The 18,967-nt window shown below is 44.1% G+C and overlaps 1 protein-coding gene across 2 annotated transcripts in view; it reads left to right on the forward strand.

Annotated features, from left to right (window-relative positions):
• DNAH10 (dynein axonemal heavy chain 10) overlaps positions 1-18,967 on the forward strand; it is a 124,031-nt gene that overhangs the window by 91,068 nt on the left and 13,996 nt on the right. For both annotated transcript variants that reach the window (XM_081841542.1, XM_081841543.1), the window contains 14 exons: positions 242-430; positions 852-1,023; positions 1,879-2,082; positions 4,692-4,772; positions 5,378-5,575; positions 5,830-5,991; positions 7,205-7,379; positions 8,586-8,767; positions 9,592-9,728; positions 11,839-12,056; positions 13,560-13,781; positions 14,887-15,034; positions 16,841-17,120; positions 18,056-18,285. In XM_081841542.1, coding sequence (XP_081697668.1) covers positions 242-430; positions 852-1,023; positions 1,879-2,082; positions 4,692-4,772; positions 5,378-5,575; positions 5,830-5,991; positions 7,205-7,379; positions 8,586-8,767; positions 9,592-9,728; positions 11,839-12,056; positions 13,560-13,781; positions 14,887-15,034; positions 16,841-17,120; positions 18,056-18,285 — 2,598 coding nt within the window. The remainder of the gene's footprint in view (positions 1-241; positions 431-851; positions 1,024-1,878; positions 2,083-4,691; positions 4,773-5,377; positions 5,576-5,829; positions 5,992-7,204; positions 7,380-8,585; positions 8,768-9,591; positions 9,729-11,838; positions 12,057-13,559; positions 13,782-14,886; positions 15,035-16,840; positions 17,121-18,055; positions 18,286-18,967) is intronic.

Here is an 18,967-nt window from a genome sequence, read left to right on the forward strand (position 1 = left end):
ATCTCTAGTGGCAGAGGGTTCCACAGGACTGGGCCAATGACACAAAATGCTCGATTTCCCACTGTTGTCAAACTAGCCTCACCAACTCAGGGAACAATCAGCAACACTCCTGCCAATGATCCCTGTGATTAAGCAGGGATATCAGGATTCAGGTAATCCCAGTGTTGCTGTTGTTTAACACCCTGCTCTTTTGGTGTTGAAACCCTTCCACAAGCTCACTCTTTTCGCCTTTCCCTTGCAGGAGATTCTTGAAGAGTACAATGAACTGAATACTAAAATGAACCTGGTGCTGTTTGACGATGCCCTGGAGCATTTGATTCGTGTTCATCGCATCATAAGGATGGACCGTGGTCACGCTTTACTTGTTGGAGTTGGTGGCTCAGGGAAGCAGTCCCTGGCAAGATTAGCAGCTTATACAGCAGGATGCGAGGTTAGTGGGTCATTAGTTTGCTTTTTTATTTTAGATGATCACCTTTCCCTGTCCTTGAGGGCTTGGATTACATACTAGCTTTGAGTTGTACCCAAAGCTAGTCCTACTCACAATAGACCCACTGACGTTAATGTACACTACTAACGTAGATCCATTAATATCAGTATGTCTGTTCTGAGTACAACTTAGTTGGATTTAAGTACTGTAATTAATTTTAAAAGCCCTGGGGGGGAAAGGCAAATTGTCAGCTACCAACTCGCCTAAATAAAATGGCCTTATATCACCCCGGGAGAGACAGAAACAGGTTTTGTTTTACTTCTTAAATGAAGGAATTGCAACTCAAGGGAATGTCCCTACCTGCACTTCACCAATCAGTGCTTCAGGTGAAAATAATACAACTAATTTCATACTTTACTTTTAGGTTTTTGAAATAGTTCTGAGCCGTGGTTATGGAGAAAACAATTTGCGGGAAGATCTTAAATCTTTGTATGTAAAACTTGGGATTGAGAATAAAATAATGATATTCCTATTTACTGATGCTCATGTGGCAGAGGAAGGGTTCTTGGAACTCATCAACAACATGCTAACATCAGGTAACGACATACCTATGGTGTGACCACATGGTGTACAGGGCTGGACCACCCATGAGACAATGTGAGGCAACAGCCTTGGCTGCCAGGATTTGCAGGGGCATTGCCTGCTGCTGCCGCCACAGCCACAGTGGCAGTGACAGCTGCAAATACCCCTTGGAGTCTGGAACTGTCACCTCTCCAACAGACTCTTGGTGAATAGGAGGCACTGCTGGTCTCCTCCCACCCTTGTTTCCAATGCAGATCTTTATTCCCCCCCCCCCTGTTTCTGATGTAGATATTTATTCACCTCTTCTTTCCAGGGGGAGGAGCCATTTTGTGGTCACCTCACATTCCAAAATGTCTTGTGTTGACCCTGATGGTGCATCCACACTTGGAATAATGTGTATAGTTCTGGTCACCTAACCTCAAAGGCTATTCTAGATTTGGAAAAGGTTCAGAAAAGGGCAACCCAAATGATCCTGGCAATCACAAGTGGATAGACTGATGTTGCATTCAGATCCTGCTTGCAGGCTTCCCACTGAAAGAACATGATTTTGTACCAGATGGGGTCTTGGTCTGCTCTCTTGTTCTTTAAAGTGCTGAGCCTTAATTCTCTACGATTCTTCATATTTTATAGAGTGGAGTTGGAGGGTGTGGGGGGCACTGTAGCCATCTGCCTCTGTGCAATGGTAGGAAATCCCACTTGGAAGAAGATGAGTGTGCTTTGCATCACATAAAATAATCATGGTCATTATGCATAGTAATCTGAAGTTTATTGGGTGAGATAACCCGGACAGCAGATTACCGGAGGTGGTAGGGTGGGCAGGATGTTCACCATGGAGTAGTAGCTTCTTTTAACTTATCTTCATTTAATAGGAATGGTGCCAGCCCTATTCCCAGATGACGAAAGAGACAATATTTTAAATCAGATTACAAATGAAGCAATGAAAGCTGGAGCTGCCCCAGCCAAAGAAAGCGTCTGGCAGTACTTTATAAACAAGAGTGCCAACAACCTCCATATTGTCCTTGGGATGTCTCCAGTTGGTGAAACACTGAGAACACGTTGCCGAAATTTTCCAGGTATGTATGTATGTATGTATGTATGTATGTTAACAGGCATCCCCTCTCTGCCCCTGGGATGCAGATAAATGAAACTGAAAAGTGGGTATTAGCTTAGTTTTCATAAGTGGAGAGCAATGGTTTTGAATCTCTGTTCTGTTGAACTTTGAAATTATTATTACTATTTTTCAAAATTATTGGTCACTTTTCATCCCCAAGGTAACGCAAAGTGGCTTACAATATAAAAATGAGCACATGCATTGAAACTGACATGAAAGGAGGGAGCGGGACAAATAGAAATCTAACAGATTTTTAAAAGGCAGGAGTAAAACATTCCACTCACTTGAGCCCACTGATTATTAAGGACCAAAGGCCTGGCGAAAAATCAACCAACCAACCAATCAATCAATCAGTCTTTATTATGGTCCAGAGACCCAACAAATCATTACAAATCAATATACAATTCATACAGCCTACCTCCAGGTTAATCAAGCATTTTGTTTAGAATATAGGGCTCATTTGTTCTTGCAACCACCGATAAAAACTTTGCCACTGCTAACGTTCTAGCTTTTGTCCGGTCTTCCAGTAGGAACCTGACATAGTGAGCCTTTGATTTTCCCGGGAAAGGTACCAGCAAGGGTAGTATCAGTTCAACCCTGGCCTGCTCATATTTTGTTAAATGCAACAAAATGTGATTTATGGAATCGATGTCTTGAGCACACGAGCAAAGTCTGTCCTGGTAGGGAACTCCTCTCAACCTACCATCCAACACTGCAGAGGGGAAGACATTTAGTCTGGCTTTGGTGAAAAGCCTTCGGTAGTTAGGTACTGTCAGGTTTTTGATGTAGGATGTTAACTTAAAGACATACCCATATTGAACTCCTATTGCCAGCGGACTGCAGGTTGATAACCGAGACTACAAATACTAAAAACAACAAAAGCGAAAGTAGGGACCTGATCCTACAAAGTACTCAAGTAGCTCTCAATATATATCCTTTTAATGGTATGCTGCCTTACTGGAAATCAATTGACAGTGTGAAGAGAAACTTTAAGCTTTTACTAAATATCCATTGCAACACTCTGATCGCAATAAACTTGCTTTGCACAGACCCCCAGCACACTAGACTCATGCTGACATTTTCTGACTCAGCTACCCCTAAAATGCTACTGAAATATAGGGCCATTTTGCAGGAAAAATAAATGTTTTTGCCTGACACCTAAAGAAAGTAGATAAGAATCCCTGAGAACAGATAACTACAACTACTTGTTTTCTCCTGAAGTGTGCAATCATGGGAAGGTGTTGGCTGTGCTTTAGAGCAGACTTTCCCAAGCTTTGATCCTCAGATCATGTTGGATTACAAAGCCCATCATCCTTGACCATTGGCTGTGCTTGCTGGGGCTGATGGAAGTTGTAGTTCAGCAACATCTTGAGCCAAGGTGGAGAGAGGCTGCTTTAGAGTGTGATTTTAGGGTTCACAAGGCAACACTGAAGCCTAAGAAGCCTGACCAGTTTCTGTGTCTTAGAAAATTACCCAGGATCCTCTACAATATACAGTGTCATGTGGCAGGAACACAGGAAATCTTTGGAAGCCAAGGCAACACGAAAGGAATTCCTTGAAGGTAGAAAGTTTGAAAGCCCAAGGTGTAGCAAGGTATCAAAGCTTTGAGTTCCACAGAAAACTTTTGCGGCAAGCCTATAAACCAGTTCATTTAATGGGCATCATTTAATTTGTCTGCATCAGGCTTGCCACTGACACAGGGTGGTATTAAGGCAACTGTGATTTTGGCAAATCATCCCCCCTTTTAGTATAGCTATGACAGAGTAAAGATGTAAGAGGAGGAAGAACTGGGGGAGGATGTTATAAACAAAAATTGCCCTTTTCCCTTATGGGGTATCCAAGAGCCCATATAGAGTCCTTACGTAGGTTCCCTATTGGTAGGAGAAAATAACAGGCCAACCAGAGACTATTGAGAAGCAAAGCAGCTAGTAAGCCTGATCTTTATTGATCTGATACAACAGGGTGCTCCCCTCACACGCAGGAAAGGAGGAGGAACCCAGAACAATGGCGCGCAAGGCCTTATATGGACTTTTGAAATTGACACCCTGTAGATCAAGACCACCCCCAGAAACATCATACATACATCACAGAAGGGGTGTAACCTAAGACCACCCCTCAGATACATCATACCTACATCACAGAAAAGGCGGTCTACAACATAAATTTGAATGTTGTTTTTCTCCTGTTGTTGTTTATCTCCTTTCTGGCAAGTTACTTGATTGGATGGCCTGGGGAGCCTGGCCAGTCTTTTGTAATGATAAATACTTAGTTCCTGGGCCATGTCACAGGCTCACACCCTATTCATACCTTAAATGTGCCCTTAAGACAGGATTTGTGAGGAAAGAGACAATGGGGAGGTTTGCCACTTTGACCTTGCAGAGAAAACATTTGCTCAGTTTGGGAATCAAAATGGTTTCAGGTCGGTCTTACTGTGCTGATCTATGTACGTGCTTGGTTGATACACTTATGAACATTACCATATATCTAAGACCTCAAAATTCCTATCACAAGGGAAAAGATCAACTTGCTGCCCTGCATCACTAGTATCAACCTTGTTATTTCTCTTCAAAGGTCTTGTCAATAACACTGGGATCGACTGGTTCTTGCCCTGGCCACCTCAGGCTCTAGATGCTGTTGCTAAGTTCTTTTTGGGTATGTAAACATTTTTGAAGCAAGAGGCTAATGGGCATGTAATTGAAGGAAACATATTCTTCCCCGTGCCTTAATTTCCCCCTTCCTTTACTGTTTTCCTATTCCTTGTTTAACTTATGACCTGCCATAGCTCTTCTTATCTCTTCTCCCAGTGCTGTTACCTATGGAGGAAAGAAGCAAATACCCTTCCCTTCGTTTTCCTCTGTGAGGCCAAAAGCAGCTTGGGGTGGAGAGGCACTTGATTTTGGAGATGAAAAACTGGAAGAGAATAAAGGGTTAAGACACCTTATCTTCCACCCATGCCCCACTAGCCTCCACCAATCTTCTATTGGAGATTGCAGCCTGAGAAACTACTTTAATTAAAGAAAAAAGAAAACACTGGAGTGGAGGGAACTACTCATAATTAATTGTGTGGGTTCATCTTAAGTGAAATGCACCTTTGATATGACAGAGACTAGTATTTCTTAATTTCTTTGAGCCAGAAAGACCAATAACAACTTGTGTGTGTCTCTACTGCGTTTGTGTGTTGCAACACTGACCTCCAGCATATACTCTGTTAGCCTTCTGTACTTTGCGGGTAAGCGTGTTTTTTCTCTCTTTCCCAGGGAACAATCCACTGATCCCATCTGAAAAAACTGAGGCAGTCATTGAACACAGTGTCATGGTCCATGGTTCAGTGGGGCTCTACAGCAAAAGATTTCAGCAGAAACTCAGACGGAGCAACTACGTCACCCCCAAAAATTATCTTGATTTCATCAACACCTACTGCAAACTGCTGGATGAAAAGAATCAGTTCATTTGGGGTAACATCTGTGTTCTTAAGAAGTTTTGCAAATCTCATACAAAATATTGTGCAAAGTCAGTTCTGTGCATGGCCTATGGCTGCAATCATAACTGCACTAACTTGGGAGTGAGCTCCATTGAATTCAGTAGGACTGTACTGTAAATTACGTAAATTAAGAGCAAATACATTGTTTTACATGTGCAGCCAGGACAGCCACATCTTATTTTACAACACACATCTTTATGACAACATTTCTTCTCCTCTTTCCCAAAGCTCAGTGCAAACGACTGGAGGGTGGTTTAGACAAACTTAAAGAAGCTACAATTCAGCTGGATGAGCTCAACCTGAAGCTTGCTGAGCAAAGGATAGTGCTGGCAGAGAAATCAGCGGCCTGTGAAGCCTTATTACAGGAGATTGCAACTAACACAGCAATTGGCAAGTGTTTCTTACAGTCATAATTCACTCAGGTTTAGAGGACTTACCCCACAAACTAAACTGGGCTCTCTTCGGGTGGCTCTCTTTTTATTCATTTTTATTCCCTGGCAGATCACAGGCTGCTAAGCCTAGAAATTCTCATGTGCTGAGCCAATTTAGGATTGTGTGTTCTATTATTGCATCTTTCTAAATTTGCATTTATAAATTGTTGTTTCTCCAAAGATGGATCAAGTCCCAAAGAATTTCTTGCTTTTTTATTTTTGGTTGTGGGGAGAGGAAGAATCATCCAGTACCTTTAGGAAGAACCCTAACTAAATTTACCAGTAACCTTTCATTAGAGGAGTTAAACCAACTAAAAATGTAACACTTCCTTCCATGCATGGCACACTGTGGTCTGAACTGTTGGGATGATGAAGAAAACTATGCAAGGAAATAATCTCTATCAAATTCATCTGAATAACACACCCCACACTGTAGTGTTGTTGCATGATTCCCCTCCCTCCCACAACTGAAGCGATGGTTTTAGAAAAGCCATCATTGGAACAGTGGTGTTGCAATGGGGGTGTGGGGGCGCACGTGGTGCGCCCCGGGTGCCGTACCTGGGGGGGGGTGACAAGAAGGCTCCTGTGAGGACTCACCTCACCGTGGCATCGCAAGCAGCCATTGCACCGCCGCAGTCCCATGTGGAGGATCCTCCGTTGGTGGCTGCAGCCGCGATCAGAGGATCCCGGGGCCGGTGGTAAACCACTATGTACAGTGCATGTGTGGCGCTGCACGCATGCACTGTACATAACAGCGCCGCACATGCACTGTACATAGCAGTTTGCCGCTGGTGCCGCTTGAGCTCCGTACGGACGGTGGTGGGATTCCTCCAGCACTGCTACTGCCGCATGTAGAGGATCCTCAATTTGCGGCTGCAGCCACTGCAAACCACTATGTACAGCGCATGTGTGGTGTCGCTACGTACGGCGCATGCGTCATACATAGCGACGCCACACATGTGCCCTACGTAGCGATGCCCCGCTCCGGGTGTCACATCGCCTTCATTCACCCCTGCATTGGAATTCAAATGTTGTTGGACTACAACCCAGCAATGCCAAAAGCTTCCCCTCGCCTGCATTGTAAAAGTGCATCACTATTGTAGCAGTGTTGAAGAAGCTGATGCCAGCTCTGAGGAGTAATTTTTGCAACCATCCCTGTCCACCCCTGTTAGCTGAGGAGAAGAAAAAGCTGGCTGTGGAAAAAGCCATAGAAATAGAAGAGCAGAACAAAGTCATTGCAGTGGAGAAGAAGGATGCCGAAACAGCCCTGGCAGAAGCCATGCCCATCTTGGAGGCCGCAAAACTAGAACTTCAGAAGCTTGACAAATCTGATGTCACTGAGATCAGGTACTTGAACTGCGGCTGTCCTGGCACAGGAAACAACTTTACACAGAAAGGAGTGCCAAGGAGTGTGGTGGAGTCTCCTTCTTTGGAGGTCTTTAAGCAGAGGCTTGACAACCATATGTCAGGAGTGCTCTGATGGTGTTTCCTGCTTGGCAGGGGGTTGGACTCGATGGCCCTTGTGGTCTCTTCCAACTCTATGGTTCTATGATTCTATGAAATGTCCATTGCTCATCATAAGCGCTCACACCAGCTCTAATACCAATTTTGTATCCATATTGCACCTATTTAAAGTTTGCTTACCATCTGTTTCCAATCACATTGTAGGAGACAATCTGTCCTCTCCTTGGGGACAGAGGACTAGTTGCCTTCAGTAGCTAAAGGGGAGACAGATTACACACGGCCCTCCAGCTCACCGGCTGCCTGCAACTCACCAGCAACTAGGGGCATGCGGTTTTCTTGGGGTTTTCTCTCCCTCCACTCTCTTTTCCAATACATTTCTTTTTGTGTCCAGGTCGGGGGGTGGGGGTGGAATTAACCTGTGGCTCTCTCTACTCCCAGCACTAGTCAGCATGACCAATAGCCAGGAATGATAAGAGCTATAGTCAAGCAGCATCTGAAGGGCCACAGGTTAACCACTCTTGGTCTAGGCTGCTGAACCTAAGCTCTGTCCTTCACATTTAAATATTTTCATTCCTGTTACTTTTGGCAGGAATGTTATCAGATTCTCATCTTTGGCAGGTGGGAGGAGGGCAGAGAGTTTCCCCCTCCTTTCCTGTCAGTTTGATGGGTAAGCCAGCCTTGTTGAAAACCACACACGTGACGTGCGGTTTCTGGAAAATGAAGGAACAAAAAACATGAAAACATAAGTACAAAGAATTTGACTAGAGTTCTTTGCAGGCCGTCAAAGAGTGTGTCCAGTTGGTCTGTGCTACTCAGAGGCAGGCTTGAGCTCCCCCCTTGGCCATTCCCAGCCTAGCCCAGTGCAGCTCAGTTAAGGTCTTCCGAGACTCAACATTTCAAGGAGGGAGAAAATCTGTAAGCAATTGGCTGGATAGTTCCATCGGTAAAAGCACGAGACTTTTAATCTCTGGGTCGTGGGTTTGAGCCCCACATTGGGCGAAAAGATTTCTGCTTTGCAGGGGCCTCAACTAGATGACCCCAGGGGTTCCTTCCAACTCTGAAATTCTGTGATTTATTTTTGCATTTCAGGTCCTTTGCTAAGCCCCCTAAGCAGGTGCAGACTGTTTGCGAGTGCATCCTCATCATGAGAGGCTACAAAGAACTCAACTGGAAGACAGCCAAAGGAATGATGTCAGAGGCCAACTTCCTACGCTCCCTTATGGAAATCGATTTTGATTCGATTAATCAGAGTCAAGTGAAATCCGTCCGAGGTAAATTTCTAAGCGGCAGAATTAATCATACCCTTGAAACTGCATTTTACAGTCTGATACTGCAAATGTCACACAGTCTTCTTTTCAGGGATTCATATATTTAAGGAAGAAGGTCCATAGTTGTATATGGCACTTCTTGTTTCTCAAAGTCAGGGCTGGTTCTTGGGGCAGCTCAGGTCATAGCAAACTTGCCTTGACACTTACCTGGACCCCACACGGTTTTTGGTAATGAAAGAACCTCTGGGAGGGGAAAGAGCAGTCCACCAGAAACAGGCACTGGTGATTCCCGCCCCCTCTTCTCCAGTTGACTGTCCCCCATGCCCAAAGCCATTTGACACCAGCATCCATGTGGATAGGGAGGGAGCAAAGTACTCTTGCTACAGCTATGCTGGTTTTATTTTAGGTGTGTGGCATTAATGTATCCACTGCATTCTATACATCAGGGATGGGGAGCCTCCATATGCTGTTGGACCCCAGCTCCTGTCAGCCCCAGCCAGCTTAACCAATGGGCAGGGATGATGGGAGTCTGTCATGGTCCTGACGGGAGTGAGTGAGGAATTAACTCTTTGTTGTCAAAAGTACAAGATAGGGAAAGGCATGTCCATCAGTCCTACATCTCTCAGCTACTCTTAGGTATGCATCTGATGAGGCAGTTGATGCAACAGAGAGGCCCTGCCCCATACCTCACTTAATGTATCCCCCACACCTGAGCTGTGTGCAAGCAGGCAACCTTCTGTTCCTCCCACTTCAATCCACTTCTGGTCCTGGGAAATAAGTGTTTTAGCCTTAAAACTGTAAATTAACTCTGACATTTTAAATTGGAGGACTGCTAAAGAACTTGAACACAACTTTTGAAGAAATGGAAGTTGTCAGCAGAGCCGGTTTAGGGATGCTGAAATTTGTGGATGCCGTTATGAGCTACTGTGATGTAGCTAAGGAGGTCAAGCCAAAGAGAGAAAAGGTACAAGGGGAAAACATGGAAGTGGCAGTAAACAGAATGAGGGCCAGGCTAAATGTGACTTGGGAGGAGGGATGGAGGAGGAATTTGATTCAGTTTGCACTTCAAGGCAAACATACTTAATTTGCATTTTCTGTAACAATATGCAAACAAATCACAGCCATCCTTTGCAATTGGCACTTCTCCAAAGTTTACATTGCAGTTTTCCAGCCAAGTAATGCATAGAAAAATGTATATATGAGGACTTTTAAAAAAAATTATCCACAAATTAATGGTGAAGTATGGAGAACTGAACTTACAGGGAAGTTTTTAATGACTGATGTTTTATTTTATTTATTTTCAAAGTTCCAGGGGGTCTGATTTGGCACACCATGGCACCACTCTCCCCAGAATTGCTCTTGATAGCCATGAAAGGGAAACCGAACAGGCCTCTGCGCAACTATGTTGGGGTGTGATTTACACTAGGGAATCAGTACAGGGACACCATCCAGGCCACTGAGGCTCCAAATTGGACCCCATGTGTTGGATTTTTCATAGAATTGTAGAGTTGGAAGGGACCACGAGGGTCATCTAGTTCAACCCCCTGCATTTCAGGAATCTTTTGCCCAACATGGGGCCCGAACCCACAACCCTGAGGTTAAGAGTCTCATGCTCTATGTTGAGTCTATGTTGAGAGCTTTAGTCACACATTACATCTAGCATGGTGCTGTTTTGAGGGGATTACCAGAAGCTACATATCCAAAGAGTTTTGAAAAATGTTTTAGGGACTATACCACCATAGCTAAAGGGTGGAACATGTCTTCTTTTTCATCTGCACCACAAACGTGTTTATTTTATACCAATTTACTTGCCATACTTTCTCTCAGAGAGTCCTGGGAATTGTTGTTTTCTGAGGATGTTGAGAATTTCTGTTAGAGATCCTTTTCCTTGCCTCACTTTGCCTTGTTTTCATGGTGCTCTGTAATGCCTATTGTTACTGGCCGCCCCAATCTCTTTTGAGTGATGCAAAATTCCAAAGATCTAGACACTTAATCAGGGTTTGTATTTCTGTTGGATAATTAGGCATAAGGAAGACTGTAGTGTCGTTATGATTTATTGTTCACTTACACATATTTATAGCTAAGTCTTGATGGAGAGAAGGTTCCAAGCATCACATCTCAAGAGAGGCTTGCTCCCCATAGCAACACAGCACTGGATTCAAAGACAACCAAAACACTATCTTTGTGTCTCCTCCACACAGCTTCTCTCTCTGTCAGTCTGCATGGCACCTGGCCCTACCTTTCTACTTTCCCAAAACTTTTGCTAAAACATAACCTAATCCCCATGCAAAAGGACACTTTCTGTGGTGACATCACACCTCTTGTAACCTGGGAAACCTCCCCTTCCCAACTCTGCTATTGCCTTTTGCTACCTAACACACAGCTGGGGGATGGAACCCAACCCCCCCTTCTGGTCTGAGACTGAATGTCCCAACTTTCGTCAGTGTAATGACTCTGCCATCACCTGTTTTGTTCTTTGATAGCACCTCTCTCAGCTAATCTCCTGAGGAAGCTGTCTTGACTTATGTTTTAGGCCTTGCTAAATCCACTGATCTAACCCCACATTTTCTAATTTCAGAAATAGTGGGGAGAACCTGGCACCAAGGAATTTTAGGGAGTCCCTTCCCCCCTGCAAAGCCATAACAATATTTTATGGATTACATTAATCTATTGTTGTTGTGAAATGCATGCTGCAGTTTGTCCTGTGATGCATGCTGCAGTTTGTCCCGCACCCCAGTTTTTCAGTGATGGGCAGATAGAAGATCAGATGTTTTAAAACGAGATGCTTCCTATGATTCCTTCTGAGCTTGCTATGCTAGTGAAGCAGCCTCCCCCCAAACTCCATATCCTGCTATTTTCATGCCATTCCAGCTGTACAGACAGCTCACATGGAAGAGGCAGGCATCAAAGTGCTGAAAGTTGGAGAAACTATTGGATGTGGTCAGAGGCAGATTGTCCCCATGGAAATCAGCTGGGCCTTGAATGTTTTGCAAAGCTTTTCAAAGTGGGCTGATGGTTGAGGGCTGCTGTATCTTTGAGCTGCTGCCTTATTCAGCTGATTGTCCTCCGCACAGGTGGCCAGACTGGAACGGAATTTCTTCTTAAGTAAACGTGAACTGGAGAAGATCCAGAATGAGCTGACAGCCATCCAGAATGAGCTGAAAGCTCTGGGAGATAAGTACGAGGCAGCCATAAGGGAAAAGCAGCAGCTTCAGGAGGAAGCTGAACTTATGGAACGGCGTCTTATTGCTGCTGACAAACTTATCTCAGGATTGGGATCTGAAAATATAAGGCAAGTGAGGCTTCTCTGAAGGGGCCAAGTACATTATAGTCAGCACCATTAATTCTCTATTGAATGTTTAGAGTGGAAATTGGAGGGGAGGTTTAGCAACATCTCATTGCATATTTTGGGGGAGGGGAAATATCTAGTAAATCTGTAGAACTGCAGCCTACTAAGAGAAACAGTTTTCTCTCTCCATCTTTTCTTAGGGATGGGGAGGAATTTCATCAAGTCTACCTTTAAAGGTGAGACTGCCTAATCAGCCTTTCCAAAAAAGCATGTAAAACAAAACACAGCCACCTTCAAAATTTGCATTTATTTGAATTTTGCAATGCAGCTCTCCAGCCAACCAATCTGCACAAAAATACTTATAGTAGGGTAATGTGTGTATAGAAATGCATCTATTTGTGAAAATAACATACAAAAATGCATTAAAGGAAATTGCAAATGTGTATATCAGGCAAAATTTCATGCAAAAATGTGTTTATTAGGAGAGGTTTGCTGATGAATTTTCCTGAGCACTTTTTAAAAAAATTCACAAACTGCTGGGGAAGTATGGAGAAACTGAGAGAAACTAAAACTAACAGATTTAATCATCCCTAATATGTTGTCTGTAGTTGTTGATTTCAAATATAGTTCTGCTATTGTTACAAGTGGTGCCTTTTGGTGTCTATTGGTTACTTGGCAGCTGCCATTTCCCCCATAATGTCTCCCTGCCCCATTTTTATTCAATAAGCCAGGAGAAGATGGTATTAATGATGGAGGAAATGATACCTGCAGTTCTCCACAACCATCATAGTTCTCACACATTGGTAGAAATGACACCCTGATGCATGTTACTAAAATTTCTCTCTCAACCAGACAGGATTGCCAAAATGGCTTCCCAAATTTGTCATCCCAAAATAGGGGAGTTTTAGCTGTGCCAGCGACTACATAGATTGCTGTTTCTAGCTGCACAGCTTGTAGAAGCTGCCTACAATTCACCCCTGCTACACAAGCTGTCTCCTACCATGGAGAAACCTATCCTGAAGATAGGTTGTTTTTTTCTGCTTGTTCAACTAGTTAAGCCATGTCAGTCAATCAATGCAGAATGTTAAGTTTTCTCCTGAACCTCTCAGTGACTTTTGATGTCATCAACCATGGTATCTTTCTGGGTTGTCTTGCTGGGCTGGGCTAGCCTTTGAGTGTTTTCTGAGAAGACGGACTCAGTGGTTGGTGCGAAGGAATTTTTGCTTTGCCTTGTGGTCTTTGGTGCTGCACATTCTGTTCTGTTCCCACACTTTTTAATATCAGCATGAAACTGGCGGAGGAAGTATTCCAGAATTGTGGGTAGCAGTGTCATCCAATAGTGGCTGGCAGGGTGGGTTGGGCTGCGTTGCTCTCCCAGTAAGTGTTCCTGCTGCTTACCGCGAGGGGCAAGGCAACAGGGATCTTGGTATGGTGCAGTCTTCATTGGATTAATTCAATTATTATTAATCTACTAGACAAGCTCTGTTTTCCTTCATTTTTGGCCAGGTGGATGAATGATTTGGAAGAATTAAAGAAACGACAAGTGAAACTGTTGGGAGACTGCCTGCTATGTGCCGCCTTCCTGAGCTACGAAGGTGCCTTTACCTGGGAGTTTCGTGACGAGATGATTAAGGAGGTTTGGCAATCAGATATCCATGAGCGAGATATTCCTCTCAGCAAGCCTTTCAGATTAGAAAACCTGCTGACTGATGACGTTGAGATTAGCAGGTAGGGATGGGCCTGTTCCTTTTATGTCTCAGTTTTAACATCTTTGTGGTTTCCACAGGATCTTCCTGCCAATGGGCTTCAGAGCCAAGGCCAAACCACCTTTCAGTTGATGATTTGCTCCCTCCACAGCATATTACGCACCCTTTCATTCAGCGGCTATTTTGTCCCCCTGACTAGAGTCCCTAGGGTCCCTTGTGCCATGGGCAAGGAGCTGTATTGACACTGCTCTCCAGAAAAAAATCACTTTACCACAATATCCACATTAGAAATTACTAGGTTTTACACGATCCAAGTATTCAAAGCATCTGGAGGGAGGGTGAGGTGAGGACGAAAGATGGGGGGGGGGATTGCATGTCTTTGTACCATAGTGCACTCACAGTGATTTCAAAACAGACAATTAGGGTGAAGTTGGCAGTGAAGCTTTTTGCTTAACTGACCCCAACAAACTGTTTCCAAAACAGGGTGACTAAGGGTCTTCAAGCATGGCAGTTTAAATTGGGCCTTTGTGGCAGTTTTAGTTTGGTGAAGGAAGGACCCTGGGGAGTGTGCAACCCCCCTTTCTAGTAAGCACTTCTCCACCTCTTTCCCTTCTCTCTCATCTGGGACTGGGGATGCAGATGGGAGAGGCGTCCAGGGTCTTCTGGACTCAACCCAGCTGGCTGGTCTTCCCAGGGTCTCAGGGCTGCTGCTTCCTGGCACACAGTTCAGCTTGATGGAAGCTATGGATGGGGAGGGGAGCCAAGCCTGCCAAGGCTGCAGAAGGGCAGTCTGGCCAAGTGGTGAAGCCCAAACAACAAATTGGGGAGGGTGGGAAAGGGAGCCAAGCAGCAGATGGGAGAGGGCTCAAGAGGCGCTAAACACTTCCCTGAAAGAGAAGGAAGGTGGGCTGTGAAAGGCAAAAGGACCGAAGCTCAGAGGCATACCACACACAGTGATTTCCAGGTGATTTTTGTGCCTCCTCAGGGCCTATGGTTTCACCAACTCCTAGGTACGTCTCTGCCCCTGACATAGCTCAAGCACACACAAACATTCACACTTATTTTTTCAGCTGATGGGTTCTCTTTCGCCATACAAAAATGGCTTCCCTTGATTGCTCTAATTTCAGGTGGGGGTCTCAAGGTCTACCTCCTGATGAGCTCTCAATTCAAAATGGTATTCTCACCACACGGGCCAGCCGTTTCCCGCTATGTATTGACCCACAGCAACAAGCGTTAAATTGGATCAAGAGGAAAGAAGAAAGAAATAACCTCAGGGTAAGGCTAATTTTTTCACTTAAAAGGAAATTATACAGCTTAAAACCTTTCCATATTACTGGAAATTGGCCAGTGAACCACCCTGGAGAATAAGGGACAGACTGATTAAGGCCAACAGAACACTTTAAGGTAGACTTAGAAGAGGGATCATCAACCCAGCAGCCATGGGCACCAGGTGGGTGGCCTAGGGTATTCTTAATTTTAGAAAACAAATTTTAGATTATTACATTTTTGGTGTGTGCGCTTCCCGGTGTTGGGGAATGTTCTCTGTTGTTATTAGACAGCAACAGCATTATGTGCTGGGGTGGGGGGCAGGAAGTAAACAATGACTGCATTGTCTCTCATTTTCTTTTATGCCATGCCCCCACCCCATGACATCCATTTTGTGCGGAACTATGCTCCCATGGCAGCCATTTTGTTACTGGTGCCTGCAGCATTTTGCAGAATGTGCCTGCTAATCCAAAAAGGTTGGTGGCCCCTGACCTAGAACTTCAAGGTAGGTTCAAGTACATGGATGGAGCTCAGTAATAGGTGACTCTTACTGATGTAGTGGATCCCACCTCTGTAACTGATTGCCGTGGATCCAAACTACATACACTAAAATAAACCACCACAAGTTATCTTTCTGGATTTTGTCTGAGGGAAATCCTAGATACGTGGAGACTCAGGCAGAAGTTGAACAAATAAGAAAGATTTATTATATAGAATAAAATGGATAAAACAAAGGATGTATCAGGAAGTAATGTTCTTTCAGAAAACAGTTAACCTATTAATAAGTATACTAAATCTAATGGATGTTACAGGCTTCTAAACAAAGTAGTAAACACACAGTTTCTTTCAAACTTCAGTTGCTTAAGTTCAGTTATTACACTTCAGATAGTTGTTACAGGTTTCCAGACTAGATGGGAAATGCTCAGCTTATATGGAGTTATTTTACTTCCATTCCTTAAGTTTAATTACTTCAGTGATACAGCTTAATACTTTGGTTCATATACAAACTTCATACACAGCTTCCTTCACAGCTTAGCACTTTAGTTCCTACAGAAGGTGGTACTTTTTGTCAGTTATCCAACCTTTTAACAATCACACTCCCAAGTTATTCCAAATGGTCTTCTCTTTCTAGAAGATCTCTCCTTCCCTGACTGGAATGAGACCCAAGGAGACTGTGTCCTCATAGCTTCTACTTCTCCTGGCTCAAACTCAGCCCTCCACTTAACTGAATACTCTCACAAAACCTTAAACAATGTCTTCCAATCTAATCTCAGAGAATCCTTTCTCTAGCTTTAGATATTTTCCTCAGAGTGGGTGTTTCTATCCAGAACCAACTCCCTCTCCTCTCTCCCTCCAGCTCTCTCTTACACCATCCCCATCTCCATCTCAGAAACTGCCCCTTTTATTCTCCCACCCAAAGTGCTGCTCCCCCCCCCGACTAGCTGTCTTGGTAGCCAATTAGAGAGAGGCTCCAGCTCTCTGGCAGAATTCTGAGGCATTGCATCACCAGACTCTGGTCTGACTCTGCTGTCCGTCACACAGGGACCTGCCTCAGGTTTCTCAATAAGCTGTGTTGTATTGTTGGAGTGGAGGATGTCAAATGATTGGGCCTACTTGAAGTTTACTTCAGATATTTGGCCTACCCTTAGTTTTTCTGTCAAATGAAATAAAAATATGCTGTTGCAGAGAGCATAACCTTTCAGTTTTAAAATGCTTGTTTTGATCATGCTGAAATAGGACTTAGGAGATGAAGCGCTGCATTAAGCAATTTAACTACTCATCATGCTCATATATCCATATCTCATTATTTCTCAGATGGCTTCCTTCAATGATCCTGATTTCCTTAAGCAACTTGAAATGGCCATAAAATATGGGAATCCTTTCTTGTTCCATGATGTTGATGAATACATTGACCCTGTAATTGATAATGTATTAGAAAAGAACATAAAATGTGCCCAGGGCCGAACATTCATCGTTCTTGGAGACAAGGAGGTTGACTATGATGCCAATTTCAAGCTGTATCTGAACACCAAACTAGCCAATCCTAAATATTCACCATCAGTGTTTGGCAAAGCCATGGTCATCAACTACACAGGTGAGCAAATTAATTGGGCTGGCAATCAGTCCAGAATTTTTCTACCCACCCACTGGATTATGAATTGTCTCTGGTTGTATTCCTTCAGCAAAGATCTATAACCTTCACCAATCTAGACACCTTGTAGTCAGGTGGGAAATTCATAGCAGAATTAGATGGATGTAGATCCTACTTTGTTGACCTAAAGTTGTGAATATTCAAAGTTCAAGAGCTGAAGTTAAGCAATGCTAGGATAGTGATACAAGCATTCCAGGGTAAATTAACTCATGTTCTTGGATACGGCCTTTCTGATCATTTGGCAATCAGCCATTCCATCTGAGGCATTTGAAGAAGCTGCAGGTGGCTCTTCTGAGTTACATAGTTTTCCTGTTGTTTATTTGCTGCCTTGGAGCCATGAGTGGAAAGGTGAGATACAAGATTTACACCTCATCTTTCTTCCATGGCACTCAGTCTGGCAAACATGGGCTTCCCTGAGAGTCTCCAATGGAGACACTGCCCCAGGGCGGACCTTGAAGCTTCAGACCATTCCTGGGAGAGCCTCCATTCCCAAGGCATTCTCAACTCTCAAATTGTGCAGTAGATATGAAACCTTGCTCTGTAACTTTTACTGTTGGGTCAGCCTTTTTTGGCGGGGGAATCTTCATGGAGTTTAGTGGGAACTGATGAAAAGTTGGCCCTAGGTTTATTCATCTCAGTCTTTGGAACCAATGCAATAACTACCAACAAAGCTACTTGACTGATCAAACAGTACTCATGAGAATGTAAGAAGAGCCCTGCTCTTTCCCACAGTGACCACAGGGAAAGTCTGCAAGCAAAACATAACCTGTGGCACCTTTGACCTTATTAAGAGATTTCTAACTGTCATCTTAAAGTTGAGTGAAAGTAATTTTGGAAAACTAACCTTGTGTTAAGTGACCTTGTTAAATTCCTTCCAGTTACTCTGAAGGGTTTAGAAGACCAGCTACTAAGCGTTATTGTAGGATTTGAAAGGCGTGAACTGGAAGAGCAGAGAGAACATCTCATCCAGGAAACAAGTGAAAACAAGAATTTGTTGAAGGATCTGGAAGACTCCCTCCTTCGTGAATTGGCAACTTCCACTGGGAATATGTTGGACAATGTAGACTTGGTGCATACTCTGGAGGAGACAAAGTCCAAAGCTACTGAGGTAGGGGCAATGCGCATAGTCCACCAGAGTGCTGTTTTCCTTTCTCTGGGCCCCACTTTCATAGTATTGTCTCCTTCAGTTCAGGTAGGGATGAGGGAACTTTGTCAGCCCTTATGGACAACCTTTAGGCAGTGGGGGCACATAGCAGTTGCAAGATGGGTGGAACAATAGATGTGACTTGCTTGTGTACCGTAGACTATTTTCCAGCCAGGTTTCTACACTTGGATGCATACTTCGCCATCTTCCAACCAGGCAAACAAGAGACACGATCACAGTTCCAGGGCAAATTCCAGCCGGGCATAAGCACTCAGGGAGGGCACAGTGGAGAGCCAATAACAGGCATTGGCTAGGAATAGAGGGCATGGCCTAGAGGGAGTCCCAAGGGCCAGATAAAGAGGCCGGGATTGGCTGCATTTGGCCCCCAGGCCTGAGATTCCTCACACTTGGTTGAAGTTCTTGGTTGAAACATAACCATTCCATGGAAAGTACATGCATGAGTAGGCCTGCTTTTTAAGTCTTGAGAAAATAGTCTCCATCCCTTTATGAGTTTGCTTTCCTACTGGCACACCCATAAAGGGGGTGGGAGGGGGCTAATATTGTAGAGTATGCATTTTGCATGCTCAATTTATTACAGTGGATGATGAAGTGTTTGGATTGGGCTGTTCCTCCTGGGTGTGTTTTG

This window comes from Podarcis erhardii, assembly GCF_964252035.2.
Source record: "Podarcis erhardii genome assembly, chromosome: 15".
NCBI classification, from domain to species: domain Eukaryota; kingdom Metazoa; phylum Chordata; class Lepidosauria; order Squamata; family Lacertidae; genus Podarcis; species Podarcis erhardii.